Here is a 17966-nt window from a genome sequence, read left to right as displayed (position 1 = left end):
AAAATGACTATACTACCCAAAGCAATCTACAGATTCAATGCAATGCCTATCAAATTGCCAATGGCATTTTTCACAGAACTAGAAAAAGAAATTTTACAATTTGTTGGAAATACGAAAGAACCCAAATAGCCAAAGCAATCTTGAGAAAGAAAAAGAGAGCTGGAGGAATCAGGCTCCCCGACTTCAGACTATACTACAAAGCTATAGTAATCAAGAGAGTATGGTGCTGGCACCAAACCAGAAATATAGATCAATGGAACAGGATAGAAAGCCCAGAGATAAACCCATGCACAAATGGTCACTTTATCTTTGATAAAGGAGGCAAGAGTATACAATGGAGGAAAGACTACTTCTTCAATAAGTGGTGCTGGTAAAACTGGACAGCTACCTGTAAAAGAATGAAATTAGAACACTCCCTAACACCGTACACAAAAATAAACTCAAAATGGATTAGAGACCTACATGTAAGGCCAGACACTACAGAACTCTTAGAGGAAAACTAAGGCAGAACACTCCATGACATAAATCACAGCAAGATCCTTTTTGACCCACCTCCTAGAAAAATGGAAATAAAAACAAAAATATACAATTGGGACCTAATGAAACTTAAAAGCTTTTGCACAGCAAAGGAAACCATAAACAAGACCAAAGGACAACCCTCAGAATGGGAGATATTTGCAAACGAAGCAACTGACAAAGGATTAATCTCCAAACTGTACAAGCAGCTCATGCAGCTCAATATCAAAAAAACAGACAACCCAATCCAAAAGTGGTCAGAAGACCTAAATAGACATTTCTGCAAAGAAGATATACAGATTGCCAACAAACACATGAAAAGTTGCTCAACATCACTAATCATCAGAGAAATGCAAATCAAAACTACAATGAGGTTCACCTCACACTGGTCAGAATGGCAACACAAAAATAAACTCAAAATGGATTAGAGACCTACATGTAAGGCCAGACACTACAGAACTCTTAGAGGAAAACTAAGGCAGAACACTCCATGACATAAATCACAGCAAGATCCTTTTTGACCCACCTCCTAGAAAAATGGAAATAAAAACAAAAATATACAATTGGGACCTAATGAAACTTAAAAGCTTTTGCACAGCAAAGGAAACCATAAACAAGACCAAAGGACAACCCTCAGAATGGGAGATATTTGCAAACGAAGCAACTGACAAAGGATTAATCTCCAAACTGTACAAGCAGCTCATGCAGCTCAATATCAAAAAAACAGACAACCCAATCCAAAAGTGGTCAGAAGACCTAAATAGACATTTCTGCAAAGAAGATATACAGATTGCCAACAAACACATGAAAAGTTGCTCAACATCACTAATCATCAGAGAAATGCAAATCAAAACTACAATGAGGTTCACCTCACACTGGTCAGAATGGCAATCATTAAAAAATCTACAAACAGTAAATGCTGGAGAGGGTGTGGAGAAAAGGAAATCCTCTTGCACTATGGGTGGGAATGTAAGTTGATACAGCCACTATGGAGAACAGTACGGAGGTTCCTTAAAAAACTAAAACTAGAAGTACTGTATGACCCAGCAGTCCCACTACTGGGCATATACCCTGAGAAAACCATAATTCAAAAAGAGTCATGTACCACAATGTTCATTGCAGCACTATTTACAATAGCCAGGATATGGAAGCAACCTAAGTGTCCACTGACAGATGAATGGATAAAGAAGATGTGGTACATATATACAATGGAATATTACTCAGCCATAAAAAGAAACGAAATTGAGTTATTTGTAGTGAGGTGGATGGACCTAGAGTCTGTCATGCAGAGTGAAGTAAGTCAGAAAGAGAAAAACAAATACCGTATGCTAGCACATATATATGGAATCTAAAAAAAAAGGAAAAGAAATGGTTCTGAAGAACCTAGGGGCAGGACAGGAATAAATACACAGACGTAGAGAATGGACTTGAGGACACGGGGATGGGGAAGGGTAAGTTGGGAGGAAGTGAGAGAGTAACATTAACATATATATACTACTAAATGTAAATAGCTAGTGGGAAGCGGCTGCATAGCACAGGGAGATCAGCTGGGTGCTTTGTGACCACCTAGAGGGGTAGGATAAGGAGGGTGGGAGGGAGACACAAGAGGGAGGGGATATGGGGATATATGTATGCATATAGCTGATTCACTTAGTTATACAGAAGAAACTAACACAACATTGTAAAGCAATTATACTCCAATAAAGACGTTAAAGGAAAAAGGAAAAAAAAAACATGTGAGCTACCTTTGTAGGCTAGGGAATAAAGCAAAGTAACCATTTAAAATAAAAAATGAATGGAGAAAAATAAATTTAATTACTTTTTTTGAGTCTCTCCTGCCTTTACTCTGATCTTCTCAATAGCAAAGCTGGGGCTGCTCCACCAGTTGGACCAGCTGAAGTATGAATCGCTGATCCATTTGAGTTTCAACATTAGCAATTCTCCAATATCCACCTCAGTGTAAATTAGAAAGGAGTATGTTTTATTTGTGGAAACTTCAGGCCTGAATAAAAAATCAACATATTTGGTTAGTTCTGGAAAGCAGGGTTTTTTTTTGTTCTTTTTTTTCCTTTTGCTTCCTCCTAAGATATAAATAGCTTTACTGTTCGGGGAATATTTTTCAAATGCAAAAAATGTCCAACAAAATATGCAAGATGCATGTCAATGGCATTTAATGTATTTTAAACGATATCTACACTAATGTGGACCTTTAATGTATTCCAACTTTTATCCTAACAATATGAACTATGCAATATAATTCTTAAGAGAAAAAAGTTCATAAGTCTGCCATTTAGAGATATTATTTTCATTTTCATATATTCCCTTTCAATTTGTATTGATATGTGAACGTGTCCTTTGTTACAGTCATAGTGTACATCATACAATTCTCTATTCATTCTTTGTTCACTTCATGTTTTATCTTTCACTTTTTGCCATGTTTTACCTAGTTTTCTATAATTACAGTTTTTAGAGGCTAGGTTGATTTTATTGATTTGTTAAACCACAATTCACTTAGCCATTGCCTCAGTTTTGGACACTTTCTTTGCTTCTAATTTATGCTACTATATGTACCACTGCAATGAACATCTTTTGCCATAGAGCTTTTTAAAAAATTTTCTGTTAAATATTTGTTTTTCTAGGTGTCCTATGCCTCTTCTGTTCCTCAGACCAATGATTAGAGCAGGTAGCAGTGCCATGATAAACCCACGTGCTGGAGGTCATGTTCCGTGGCTACTCACAGGGTGAAAGGGATGTTCTCACTCTCGGCCACAGTGCCGTACAGAGAGATCTCGAAGGCCTGGTTGGTGTGTGTATCACTCTCAGTCCCAGAAAAATGTATCTTTACTTGGTAATGGAAGACTGTAGAGAGACAAGCAGAGCAACCTCTGATCAGTCTTTATGGAAACACTACAGCCTAAATAAGCAGGCAATTCTTAATGACAGACAATATCTTACTAATGATCAACAGGAAGTGCTCATACATGACTATAATTATGTGTGGCTTGGAAAGATTTCTTCATGTCTGTACAGTGCTCACTATTAGAAAATTCAGAATTTGAATTCTACTCCCTTGCATTAAAGTGTGGTTGTAGTGGATAGGAAGAAACCAGGTGTATCTAAATTGCTAAAGCCGACCCAGAAAGTAGTAAACTTTGATGGGGTACTAGGAAGATCAAACCAAGAGGCCAAAATTCCCAGGAAGCTTTCTCTATGAACTCCACCTTTCCTTGGCTGTTTTGTCCCTTAGCATCTGGAACAAGCATATTTGGTATTTTTTACTGTCACTGTATGTGACCGTGTTTCTTCATGTTTCTTGGGTATATCTGACCTCCCTACCCTGTATGTAGGCTCCTTCAGTTCAGAGGGTCACGTGTACCTTCTATTCTCTACTGTCTAGCACACAGTCAGTAAATAATAGCCTCACAATAATATTATTTCATTAAATCACCAGTGAGGCTGTAAAGACAGCCAGTTCCTAAAGTGTTCTGTATTAGGGAGAGCCTCCAGAAGCAGAGACTTAAGCTTCCACACCTCCTCCTACTCTCCCCATCTCTACTAAAAACCCTGAGTAGATGGGATGCGGGAGAGGTTAAGGGATGAGAAAGGCAGCAGGCTTGCAACACAGCTATAAAGGATGAAGAGAAACAGTTTGGGTTAAATGGAGCCCTTGCAGGCATTGCCACAGACCGGAGCAAGGGAAGTCTGACTGCCGAAGTGTCCCCAGAGAACACTGAGGCAGGATGCTGGGGATGAGTGAGCCCTGCCCAATTCTTCAGAAGATTATGGTCTCCTCTATACCTGACACACTTCCCCATTCTGAAAAGTCAAGGAAGCTAAGGATTCCCTCATTGCTTAAAAGGTTTCCTTGAATTATAGATGCTCCAAACCTCTGGACCACCAAATGCACCTCTAGATTCTAACAAACCACCTTAAAAATGGGTGCCTCTATCAGATATATTTTACCCTGGGAAACTGTTCTTCAATGCCATCTCTTCCCTTATACTTCCACCTGGACTCCACATAAACTAGCCTTTCTGACATTAGTCCCTCTCGCTAGATTTATCTGATTATCTCCTCTTCGTCTCCCTTCAATTCCTGCAGGTCTTGCTCCGAACAAGCTGCCAAGTTTGAAATTCAACTGTGAACAAATTCATGACAAAATGGGAATACCTTAGAAAGTTTGGTATAGACTTCCCTCCCAGGAATAGTTATATTTTCAAATATAGGTGGTTCTTGCCTTCACTGAAAGCAGACTTTAGGAGTTTGCAAACTTTTTCTAGAAAGGGCCAGAGAGTAAATATTTTAGGCTTTGTGGGACCAAAGAGTCTCTGTCCCAACTACTCAGCTCTGCTGTGGAGGCATGAAAGCAGCCTTAGTCAGTACAGAAATGAATTAGTGTGGCTATATTCTAATAAAACTTTATTTACCAAAGCAGGCGGTGGGCTGGATTTGGCCCATGGGCCATAGTTTCCTGACCCTGGATGAATGGTTTCAGATTAACTTGGAGCCTGGTGCTAATGCAGTGGCCCATGCTAATGGTCACAAGTACAAAGGATGGTGGCAAGCAGGGCTGCTGCATAGGGCAGTGCAGTTGTGCCCTGGGCCTTACTGGCAATGGGAATTAGGAGCTTCAGTAAAACGGATTAGTACAACTCCTTCTCTACCAACAGAAACACAAGTGAGGGATCGGAGTTTAGCAACATCGTTTTATCACCTCTGCTGCAACGGACAGAATCAGTACATGTGATGCAACAAGCATGATAAGAAAAATAGGATCAAATCAATTTTCCTATTTACAACAGTCTCCAGCCTACCTTTGTAGGGCATCTGAGAACGAGTCTTCAGGTACATTTTGCTGCTTCTTTTGGCTCTGACTTTATTCACCTCATAGCCCAAGTTGTTACAACGGTTCTTTCTGCAACTCAGGCAGAGCCCTTTTTCAAAGGCTTCCCTGGAATTGCACCGGTAGGCCTTACTTGGATTTTCTTCGTTCAACAGAGAGTCAATGAAGAGATGAATGGAACGCTCGTGGGAGCACTTCACTAGCTGGTCCACATCTGGGGAAAAAGAGACACAAAGAACATTTCAACTCTGTGACTGTCCACAATGAGTGTTTCGTCATGCATGTCTAAAATAGTTGAGGTGTGGTGTTAGAATAAAATGACCCCCTTGATTGTAGGTCCTATTTAAGGAGGTACTCTTGGTGGCAGCTTCTCACCTACCCCCAAGAGTGCCAAAGTTGCAAATTTATAGAGAACATTTGATGTTTTTGCTGTCTGCATTTGTGAGTATGTTTATGAAGCTATAATAAGAGACATCCAAGATAGAAGTTGATTTCCCCCAGTTTATCACAACTTTCTCTTATATTGAAAGCATATAATACTTCTAAATGCATCTAGAAACGTAACTCTAGAAACCACATCATAAAGGGCAGGCATAATTGTTAAATTAATAGTATTTTATCATAGATATTGATACTATGTACAATTGAGGGGTGTGTCACTGCTAATGATTTTTACATCAAATGAATTATAGAAATAATCAGCAATGTCATAAACGTGCAGCTATTACCATAAGCTTTATAACAATTGAAATTAGTAACATTATGCTGTAAATTCTATAATGTATGCCCAAAACACCTGAGCATATTGACCACAGGTAGGTCCCATTGTCCACAAGGTATGCAAAGGTCCCTTAAAACAAATCATAAAATTAACACAGCTAACATGATTATTAAAGTAAATATTAAAAACTAATATTAAATTGTATTTTCTTCTTAAACATTTGGAATATTTATTCGTAGGGAATGGTGATTTTTTTCTGATTTGTACATCTCTTTAAAAGGCTGACAAAAGAAATTTGGACAATTAACATGTCCTTTACTTTTAGTAAAATTCAAAATAACTCTACTTGTTTTGCAGCTGTATTCAAAGTTGTAACGTGTGGCCAGATAACACTTTCAAAGGCAGTGCAGTTCTCTTGTCTAAATCTCACCATTTTTTTTTCCTTTTATTACTGCAAGTGCAGTAGTTTACAATATAAGTGTAGTTTACAATATAATACAAGATAAAATGTCTGTCTGACCACAGGAAGTATTGAGGCTCTGAGGTGGTCATGCTAAATGTGACAGACTTCTTCAAAAACTTATCTTTGCTAAATGTGTGTATTCAAACTACGTACTTGTGGAGAATGGGTAGGACACTTGGTCAATAAGAGTTAAGGCGAAAACTTACATTTAATTAACTTCTAAATTATATTTACCTCCAAGACCTCTCTCTGCAATCACACGGATAGCTTCCGCAATGTTACATCCTGGTTGGAAAGTACCTCCATTAGGATAAATGTCAACATGCCCTACTGGTTTCTGGATTCCAATACTTCGACCAGGTGACCCTCTGGTGAACGTGTGTAAGACGTCTACAAAATCCGCATCATCCGGAGAAAGGCGACCTGGGGCTTCTGCATACTCAAAGTTAGGTCCAGCTGGATCTAGGCCTTAGTGGGAAAACAAAAAGTCCTCAGAGATTTTAAAATTCCCATTAGTTTTAGCCTCCTCCAGTATCACCTTATCATTCCATTGCTTATCATTTGAATGTAAATGGCAGCCACATAGCTTCTTATTAGCACCTCCTATTCTATAGTGATTGGATTTTTAAATTACTGAGATTCATAAAAGCAGCTTAACTCCTTCTCAAATAAAATTTGAGTTTCTCAAACTAACCATTAAATAACAGTTTTCACTCAGGATGACTTGATTCCCTTTTGTATCAATAAATTATTTCTGAGCCTGGTTAGAAGGCCTTTAAATAGTGCTGGGCTCTTTCTTCCTCTCTACACAGGCCAAACAACCAATTGCTATTGGCCCAGATGACAAGACTCCTTTTTCCAAATGGCCTCTGGTGTTGGTCCTTTTTCATTTTTCCCAGTATTGATGTGAGAGGTGACATATGTGTGTGCAATAAACTATCAAAGCACAGAGCAGAGGGAGGAGGGAAATGGGTTTCTCAGAGACACCACTGGGCTCTCTGTGCTTAACTCTGCACCATCTCTCTTCTACTGCCATTAGACGGTAAGCTCATGAGAGCAAGCGTCTTTATTTTATCTTGCTCCAGAAAAAAAGCCCTCCCATGAGATAACCAAATGGCCAGGCGTACCCAGAAGACTACCACTCATATATGGTTGTTTGACAAACAGTCTGATTCTCTTTCAGAAAACGACAGGCATCTCAAGTCTTCTGTTATAAGAAAAATGGCACTGCTTTCTTACCGGTAATTCTGTTGACCTTCTTATTGGTCAGACTTCCTGCAATGCCAGCAACATGGGCTCCAAGGCTGTATCCCAAGAGATGCACATTGTCCAGAGGATAATTAAATTCATCCTTTGGAAGAAGAAAAGAAAAAGGTATTTGATATTTTACAGTTCCTTGCAAAATATTAATGCTAAAAGAAATAAAAGTTTAATAGTATTCCTGCCAAATAAATAAATAAATAAAATATATTGTTTTGAAAATATAGGCAATACTGAAAATTAATTCTACTTATTTTAATTTCTTGTTACAGATGAGAGGAACTTATACTATAGTGTTGAGATTTTCTCTTTCCTTAATAACATATTTAAATTAGAAAGTTTTCCTATACATCTGAAATAGAAATGTATGGAAACATGAATTTCCATACATCTGAAAATATATGTATATGTGTATATTTATGTATAGATATTTGTATATATATTGAATAGATACATACATATACAAATATATATTTAACTCATTATTCTCTACTCTAAATGCCCTGCATCACTTTATTTTTAAGGTTAGCCCAGCAATGACTTAAAATCAGAAAATATTACAGGGGAAGGGACCACAGACACATAGAGTCCAGTCTCCTCATTCAACAGATGAGAAGTCTGAGGTCCAGGAAGGTGATCTGACTTGTCCAAATTCACTCTCCTGGTTAGCAAAAGAGTCAAGAAAAAGAGCTTTTATCTTTTAATGAGCAGCCAATAAACAGCTTCTTTTTTACCTCCAAGCAACTGACTTAAATAATTTGGTCCTGTGAGAGTATTAGCTTCCTTTCAACCCCGAGATACTTTCCAAAGGTAATTTTCAGAGAATGGCCTCAGAGAGTCAGAGAGAGTAAAACTCCTGACTCTCAGCACCTCATATCCTACAGACTTTTCCTGCCATTTTTCCCTAGTTCATCTCCATCACTCCCCTAACCCTCAACAAAAATCTGGATCCTTAATCCACACTAAGGAATAAGTACTATTAATATTTTTGTCAAAGAGATTGGTATTCTAACAGGTCAAACCCTGGATAAAATTTCCATGTGCCAGCCAACTGGGAGGGAAGGATTTGGCTGAACATGACATCTTCCCTCTGTCCTGAAATAACAAGCTTTTGTCCGTCCTGCCCACTTAGTTCTTGGTCTCAGCAAATCCATTCACCATGAAAATATCAAAGGACAGGGCAGGGCAGGACTACGCCTTATGGGCTTTATAGCTTTATCATTCTTATCATAATGATGCTTTTAGCTGGAAAATAATGTCCAGACTTATTCTGAAGATATGAGTTGACCCAGAAAATATCTATATCTCAGTGAAAAAGAGCAACGACCAGTCATTAATTCAGCTGTAGCCAAGAGATCTGTTTTGGACGTACAAGCCTCCTTCCCCCAGTCTTACCGCCATCCAGTTGATAAACTTGGCCACATCCTGTCCCACCAGCTTGGTGTACCCCGCAGACACAGGATAATGCTGCTGGGCCCGTGACAGCCAGTCCACCACGATAACGTTGGAGTCCGGTTCCCTCTTGTACAGGGCAGCCACGAGTTTTGGCACCCAACTCTCATACATTCCTGTCACCTGAAGAGGATGATACCAGCATTCTTAAAATATCCACCTACAACTTGTTATAGATATGTCAGCCCAATACACCTACATTAAATGGAAAAAAGAAACAAACCCACAGGAAGCCCATTGGCTCAGACACAAAACTCAAACCACAAGAGTATTCAGAGTCTTCTGGCTGACCCTTCTGAGGCAAATTTGTGTACCCCAAAGAAGGACTGTGTTGAGCTCAGGAGTGGCAGACTGAGGTTTACCAAATCTTTCCATTTTAAAAGCATATTTTATAAATTCAGTAAAACTTCAATAATTTATAGTATTAAAAGGAAAGATCAATCTGAATAAGTCAAAAATTTGCAGCAGAATTACAGAGGATTTTAAAAGAAATTTAGTTCCAGTAATTTCAATTAGGCTAATAAATTAATTTGGGAGATGTGAATGCCCTTTATTCTTATAAAGGGTCATTAACGTACAACATTTGATGTGATGATGAAAAAAATAGTTTTAAACATACTAATCTATTCCAACAGAAGGTAACTTTGTTTAGCAATCTCTTAATACATAAGAAAATGATTAGTGTCAGTTCAGACTTTTTCACAATTCTCTCAAATTCTTGATTCTCACAGTGCAAATTAATGAGGCTTAATAATTGCATTTCCCAGATTATTAGATTGGTCCTGTTTTGGAGATAAGCAGACTGCCAACTGTAATTCTTTGCTTCTTGTTGATAAAAGCCCCCAAATTCAAAGTCAAAAGACTTATGCTATCAAAGCAGAGACATTGGACATCTTTGCAAAGATGCTTACTTTAAAATAATCGAAACACATTAAAAAACTGCAGATGATAAAATTCCATGCCATCCTGCCAGGAGCCTGTACACAGCAACAACCTACTTTAAATCCGCAAATCGATCCACTCCTAATATTACCTGAGAGCAGATCGTACTGTAGCCACAGTAAAGGTTACTCAACTATGTACTCAACAGAAAAAGATTCTGAAATCCATGTTTAAGGCAGCTTTTAAGGGGAAGCTTGTAAAACCTATATTCTTCTTAGAGTAATGCCAATAGACAAAAATAAGACTCTTGAATTCCCAAACCAAGGGACTTCATTTAAAACATTGATCTCAGATGGTGGCTTCTTTTAAATCTATGCTTCCATTTTGTTTAGTCTACTTTCTAGGCTAAAACATTAAAACATGAGCTCTCTCTTCACCCCTGACACTAACTGGCACAATTTTTCACCAAATTGTTGTGCTCTGTGGAAGGAAAAAGCAAGCCTGGGACTCAGGAGATCTTGATTCCTATCCCAGCTCTTCCACTGATTACTTCTATGAACACAGGCACTGTATTAACCTTACTAGGCTACCTATAAAACAAAGGGGTCAGCATCAGATGATCCGGAAGTTAATCTCCACCTCCAAAATTTCTTCTTGTGACCATTTTGGTTCCCAGTCTACTTGCAGTGATAAAATGCTAGCTCTATAATCTATTTCCAGCATGAGGAGAAAACAGAAAAGAAAAGGCACATAGGTGATGTGAGCCCATTAGGAACATGTTTAAGTCTTCTTTGAACCTGTCTCAGTGAGGCTGCTTCAAGCCTGGGTACAGCCTGGGTCTTTGGAGGACCCAGCCGGAATGTCCACCCAGCAAAAAACCCTCAGGAATTGGTCCTGCCTCCCATTCTCCTCTCTTAGAGGTTGAAGCCTGGCCACTCTTTGCAGCTGCCTTTTGAGAGAGGATGATGTCATTTCTTCAGAATGCAATGTTAATCATTCCTCCTTTCAGCCAGGGGTGAGGCTCTCCAACACCACAGTGAGAACCCTGGACTTAAACACAAGCAGGTGGCCGAGCTCCAGGACAGCTGTGTCTGACTGCCTTCTGGGATGTGTCCTGTGCACACTGCATGCTAAGCCTTCTTTCAGGTTCCTCAAAGCTGTGGAACAAAGCTGCAGAACCTCCTCGCTTCCTCTCGTCCTACGCCCTCGAGTTGCTGAGCAGCTTACCTCAGATGAGGCAGGAAAATCTCATTTGCTCTCAGCCCTTATTGTAAGTTTTTCTGTACTCTCAGTGTTTCGAAATTAGGTAATCTGTCAAAGGGCAAGGAACCCAATTTACTCCTACAGTGACTGATACTTTTAGTAACTGCCTAACAACCAATCTAATTCTTTCTTTTTTAAATTTAACGTAAGACACTGCTATAAGTAACCCCAACAAAGGGGTGGAAAACAAGGACCCACCTTCTTCAGTTCTGAAAAGGTATTATTTCCTAATTTTTTTTCTGTGCTTCCTTAAATCAGTACCAATTTTTCAAAGCTTTGATTATCAGGCATACAGCTGAATTTGAAGCTCTCCTTGCCACCTGCACCAGGTGGTCCCACTGAACCAGCCAGGGAGTTGACTGAAATGGCTGAGATTGGTTATCCAGCAGGGCTGGATGAGTTATCGCACAGACCGACAAGCTCTGTACGATGAAACTCAGTCCCACAGCCAGTGGCCCAGCCCCTGAGCCCAGGCACTCAAAAAAGTCAGGACATATGATGTGAAGAATATAAGTGGGCTTATCGGGCAGCAGCGCTAAGGATAGAAATTGGTGCTATCTACTGATACAAGGTGAGTCGTGTCACCTTAACGTGAGAAGGAAATGTTTTTCAAATATTCTTAAATTATAAAATTCTCTCAGGGATAAGATTGAGGTGCCTGAGATAGTCAATTTATTTCTGTCATATAAATGTTTATTAAGCTTAAACTTTTTTGAAAAGTATTAACAGCCAAGACTACATACAACTAAAATGTCTCTAAAATCACCAAAGATTATGTTTTCCTATTTAAACCTCTTAAAATATGAAAAGATCTATGTTAGGAATTTGAATATGTAATTTTATCATAAGATATGTAATTTACTGTGTTACCTCTAGTAAATAGATGTATTTTATTAAAATAAACATCCCTGTGAATTCTGTTACTAGTTGCCTTCATCTCTATAAAAGTTATAGCAAATGTCCTACACTGCCAATAACAAAGGCACTTAAGTTATGTAGGAAAAGAAATCAGGACTGGAAGTATCAATCATTAGCTAATTCATCTCATTAGAATTTAGTGTCTATTACCTTATTCACAAGCTCTGACACAATGGAAAGATAATAGCTCTTTAACCATCAATTTTACAAGTCCTTTTTAACAAACAGTAAAATCTGCTCACTAAGGATTGAAAATATTGAAAACAAGCTAAAGTAGTTAAGTAAGAACTATACCATATAAAGTGACTAATTAGCATATTTATTCATATTCTTATCAGGTCGCTGACAGTTCCCTGGCTAGCCCTCTTTCATCTCAAGTAAAGCTCCTAAAAGTTTACAACTGGAGAATGTTGAAAGCGGAGGGACGTCTAGTCTAATCTCATTGTTTTACAGATCAGTAAACTGAGGCCCAGGGTTGAGAGGTATCTGGATCCACATCACAGAGCTGGAGAACGGCAAAGCAGAACCAGAACCAGCACCTCCTCCCTCCACTCCAGCCCTCTCCTCCCCCTTACAGGTTATCTTCCTTAGGAAAGGACTTTGGCGATGTGCTGGATGAATCAGGATCATGCCAGTTTTCCATTGTCTCCTCTAAATGATAACCTCTATTCTCTATACTTGAGCAAAGGCCCAGGGGAATGGCTGGTTCGAGGTCACTGGCTAGGTACCGTGGTAAAATGAAGGCTGGCACTGTCCAGAGGAAGTACCCATGAACCTTTGGCTTTAGATTCCTCAATCCCCACCCCGAGGCAGAACTGTCTTTACTCAAGTTTAAAGCAAAGCCATCACTGCGTTCCCATCACTGGGCTCCGAACAACTGGGGCCAGCCAATCAGAATGCTTGGTTCAGGCCACTCAGCTCCTTCCTAAGGAGCCTTTCTTACCGTCCAGCCGTGCAGCACCATAAAGGTTTTGCTGCTGTGGTTAAAGTGACAGTTAGCCACAGATTCTGTCACTCCAGGAATGAGGTGGCAAGTGTCCTCAGCTGTGTCTTCGGGGGTCCTGAGAGCAAATTTACTTTCGATGTCTATAAAATCTTTTCCTCCTGTAATTCCTGAAAAGGAAAAATAGGATAAGAGGTTAATTAGAGGGTTGTTTTACTTGCTGGGCTGATTATGTTTTAGATTCACAAGCAAACACCACCAATGCTATTTTTGTTTCTAAAGTTAAAAAATAACCAAAAAACTGAATGTGGATTGAAAGAGAATGACTGATCCTCCAGTGGTGGTCAACGTTGACAGAGACAGCCTTAAAATAACCGAGTTAAGTAATATTGACCTCTCCTGTGTCTTCCATCCTTTTCTTCAGCTCTTTTTCAGTCAAGGTGTGTGTGTGCGTGTGTGTGTGTGCGTGTGTGTGTGTGCGTATGTGTGTGTGTGTGTGTGTTGTATACAGTTTCAAGTAAGAGAACTTTTATTTGGGAATTCCTTAATTAATCTTCTCTCAAACTATGAATTTAAGTGAGTTAGCCGAGGTTATGCTGCCAAGAGTGGGAGAGAGAGTAGGGACCAGAACCCAGGTCTCTCGGTTGTAGTTCTTCTAGAGAACACTGGCTCAGGGCACTTGTGCTGTATAGTTCCACTTACTTCATATATGATTTCACCCTCTTTAAATCTCTGATTACATCAAAAGATTGTCTTCCTGCAAAATATGATACAATAAGGTTTGTCTGAAGGAAGGTTGTTTCCTTTCCACTAGCATTATTTTTTTTAATTTTAGTAAGAAGAAAAGTTGGAAGCATGGGGAAGTTTTTATATGGAATCATTTCCACCAGCATGGCAAGGTGCATCACTTTAAAATGTTTTAAAAACTCCTTTAGCGGGTTGTTCAGAAATATCTGTGCTATGTGTGAGTTATGGTTAATTCTTCCCCCCAGTATTTCTTTTCTTAATTTTGTCTTTACGGTCTTCCACACAAAGTCCTTGCCTAAAGTACTATAGCAAAGGTGGTTTTGGAAAGAATCCACTTTGGTTCTTCATAGTTAATCCCAAAGTGAGTCATGAGAGAAAGAGAACTTTGGCCTATTTTTTTGACTCTCTCGACAATACTTCTAAATGTTGATAAATCTTCACAGGGTATTTGTAGGTAGTACATATAATATCACAGTGAACACTTTAAGTAAATTGTATTGCAAATTAAATCAAACTCTTTTATAAAGCAAGCACACACCAAAGGGAAGTTATATTAGGAAGTTATCTAATTGCTGGTCAAGTAAAAAAGAAGTCAAAAAACCTATCCATTCACTACAGGAAGGTAGTAACTTATAGATTTTAGATTTGGCTATTTAAAACTTTCAAAAGATAAATAACTAAGTTGCTTAGAAATACTTCTAATTTCTTAATCTAAACCTTCTTCCTTTTCACAAAAGTTGAAAATCCATAATTTCAAATAACATTGCAAAAGTCAGACCAAAAATTAAAATGAGAATGATATACTACAGTGAAAGTACAGGCATTTGAATCAAACTTATCATATAATTTTCTGAGGACTGACCAGCATTCTCCTTTTTAATTATTTCCCAAAATTCCTAAACAATATTGTGGTTGCTTGCAAGTGATTCATTATATGCAACAAGTTGATCTCTCTCTCTCTCTCTTTCTCACACACACACACACACACACACACACACACACACACACACCTCTAGCACCTAAAGATTCTAAGAAGAGTTATTCAAATAAAAGACTGTGATAGACTATTGATATTTAAAGCTTTTTTTTCATTTCCATAGAGTAAAATTTCACTTGAAATCCATTCATCAATCAAGAATATTCTCTGCCTCTCAACTCATTTGAAGATGTGGGTCTTCCTTTTCCTTCCTAACCAGAAAGCACTCTGGTGGCTGAATTATTTATCTGATGGTGGAAAAAAATTATAGATTTTTAATCTGATTCCACTTTCAGATTCTGCCCAAGAAGTTCTTTTACTGTTAGAAAGTGCTTTAGAAAATTGAAACCTAAATTAACTTTACCCTCTATATATTTGCTCTATATCAAATAACTCATGTTTCCTCTCATAAGTCTTATTTTAACATGTTCGATCAGCAAGCTTTTTAAAGCAGAAATACTCTGAACAATCTGGCAGACAGATCTCGCCCACCACCTAATTGCCAAACTGATATTTAAGATTATTGCCTTGCATAACTCCAGAGGATACCAGTCACTTTTATTCTATTTTTTCCTAGAATTGTGCAACACGGTGGCTCTGGTGTTGCTGGTGGTTTTGAAATGACTAAGAATATTCTTTGAAATTATTAAGGCAGGATTTGTATATTTCTATGAAAAAGAAAAGTCTATTCAATCTATAGATCTTGTATCAGTTTATCTGTATGGCTCATTGAGAGTTCCAGTTTCCCACAACCAACCTTTTCTGTTGGGTCCATCGCTTGTAAAGAAAAATGATAGGAAATTCGTACATTCTCAAGCAAATTTGTATTTGGAAACTTTTGTTGCACTTTGCATGGAATTTTTTTTTCATTTTAAGTTACAGAAAACATAATGAAGCCTTTGACAAGAAAATAATACCACTCTATATGCCACATCTATGTGATGTTTTCAATTCTATGTTTGTTCTTTATATGAAATCATAAATGTTACTGGTGTTTAGTCAGTCTTTCCCTCTCTTTGGCGTTCTGACAGGTGTTTCCACGCTACTGCTGTTTCCAACCCCTCAAGGATGTCTTGGCATTCTAAAGATGAGTGTGCTTTCCAAACATCCACCAGCCCTCACACAACTGACTTAGGCCAGGAAGAGTTAGGGAGAAGGATGGACCCTGATTTATGGGTCATCAGTTCATTATGGGTCATTATGAGCATGTTTAGTTGACCTAATATATACACTGGGATTGCTCCTGGCTGGCAGATGAACTGATTTGGCTCAACTGTTGCTAAAAAAATTATTGTGTTTCATACATGGAAATGATATTAATGACTCTGCCCTTAGCCCTTTAAGGGGAGAAGGACCTTTCACCAGATCCCCTTAGAAATTAAAGCTGCCTTAGAATAGTGTGTGTCGGGGGGAGGTGCATAAGGTTTAATCCTTTATAAGGGCCCCTATTCTGAATTTGGCTTATCATATCAGTAACATCACACCATCAGACCTGTTCTTATCAAACGCTAAGGGGAGAGATTTGGGGGCACCAGGAAAGTTACAAGTTAATGCGTTTCTTGACTTTATAATCTTTATCCCTAACTTCCTAAATAGATAGCTAAAAATCTATGTGTATAAACAAAGACAAGGAGTTATCTTAATATGGATAATAACTCACAGGAATGAAATTAGGCTGAGACGTCAGAGCACTTTAAAGGTACATTTATAGAGGGTACATTATAGGAGGAACACTGAGCATCCCAGGAAAGAGACTCTAAAGGCAGTTCACAGTTATCAGATAAATAAGGTTAACATTTATATGAAGACATGAGATACAAGAGCTCAATTATAAGGCAATTCTCTTAGAAGTTTCTACTTCCTTTCTCTCTTTTTCTTTCCTCTCTCTCTCTCACACACATACACAAACTCCTAAAGAACTTCATCAGTAATTCACCTCCTCCCTGAGGCTGATGGTCACAGTTATTGACTCAGCTTCTGTAGAATACCAAAAAACAAGTGAAAAAAAAACAATAGCTGGGGGTGGGGGGTGGGGGGAATCAGTGCTGTTATCTGACTGAATTAATTGAGGTTTTCAGGTATTCCAACGTAAACAATGTGCTTGACTTACCTAACAAGCTGATTTACTTTTCATTTTTATAGAAAAAAAAGTGTTTGCTAAAATAGTGGCCGTAAAATGTGCAGCCCAATTTCTCTTCCCAGAATAAAGCAAAAAAGGAGGGCTGAGCTAAAAATACACTGCCTGAAAGAAAGTGAAAATTTCCCATTGTCAGTCTTTCCCAGTGCCTGACTCCCACCTTTCCATACAGCTATTAATCAATCAGTCTCTTGCTGAGCTCTGCTCCCCTTGCAGGTGGTACCTGCTACTTTGCTGTCATCACCCAACATGTTTAACTCAGACGTTAGCCTAGAAATTCACTATGGCCAGTCAAATAGAACTGCAGCTACTGAGCTCTTCAAATTTCCTAATGGGGCCACGCAGAGACTGTGGTGCCTCCAAGAGCAAAGAGCTGAGGGCAGTGCCTGTATCCTCATATTTTTCCTAGAAATCGAGAATGAATAAGTAAAGTCACAGCCCAGTGGGGGTGCTGCTTGCCATTCCCTCACACTTGTACCTTTCTACTCTGAACTTCTTACATTCCTACCTAAATTCATTTGGAGGATAAAGGGGGCAGAAATGTGCTGTGTTGGGAGAGGCACAATATAAAGGGGGGGAGGGGAGTGGGACAGTAGAGTGAGAATGGGAGGGAAGGATGAGAAGGATTAATTTCAAGTCCACTTCAAAATGATTCCTCCCTTACAAAGCATTTACAGCCATGAAAGGCATGTGTTGATTAAAATCCAATTTAATTCATTAATCACTTGTATCCATTTACATCAAAGAGTAAAGAATTAGAGGGGTCTAAGAGAACTTTTTTGAGAATTTTTTATTTGAGTATAATTGCTTTACACTGTTGTGTTAGTTTCTGCTGTACAGCAAAG

General features: G+C 38.6%; 1 protein-coding gene across 1 annotated transcript in view; it reads right to left on the bottom strand.

Annotated features, from left to right (window-relative positions):
- Window positions 1-17966, bottom strand: part of LPL (lipoprotein lipase) — a 29845-nt gene that overhangs the window by 9490 nt on the left and 2389 nt on the right. The window contains exons 2-8 of the mRNA XM_007102921.4: window positions 13262-13431; window positions 9199-9378; window positions 7783-7894; window positions 6778-7011; window positions 5331-5573; window positions 3255-3375; window positions 2336-2518 (exon numbers count right to left, since the gene is read on the bottom strand). Of these exons, the coding sequence (XP_007102983.1) occupies window positions 2336-2518; window positions 3255-3375; window positions 5331-5573; window positions 6778-7011; window positions 7783-7894; window positions 9199-9378; window positions 13262-13431 (1243 nt within the window). The remainder of the gene's footprint in view (window positions 1-2335; window positions 2519-3254; window positions 3376-5330; window positions 5574-6777; window positions 7012-7782; window positions 7895-9198; window positions 9379-13261; window positions 13432-17966) is intronic.

Source organism: Physeter macrocephalus, chromosome 9 (assembly GCF_002837175.3).
Source record: "Physeter macrocephalus isolate SW-GA chromosome 9, ASM283717v5, whole genome shotgun sequence".
Classification (NCBI taxonomy): Eukaryota; Metazoa; Chordata; class Mammalia; order Artiodactyla; family Physeteridae; genus Physeter; species Physeter macrocephalus.
Note: the sequence above shows the minus strand (reverse complement) of the source record. Positions and strands in the feature narration are given on the sequence as shown.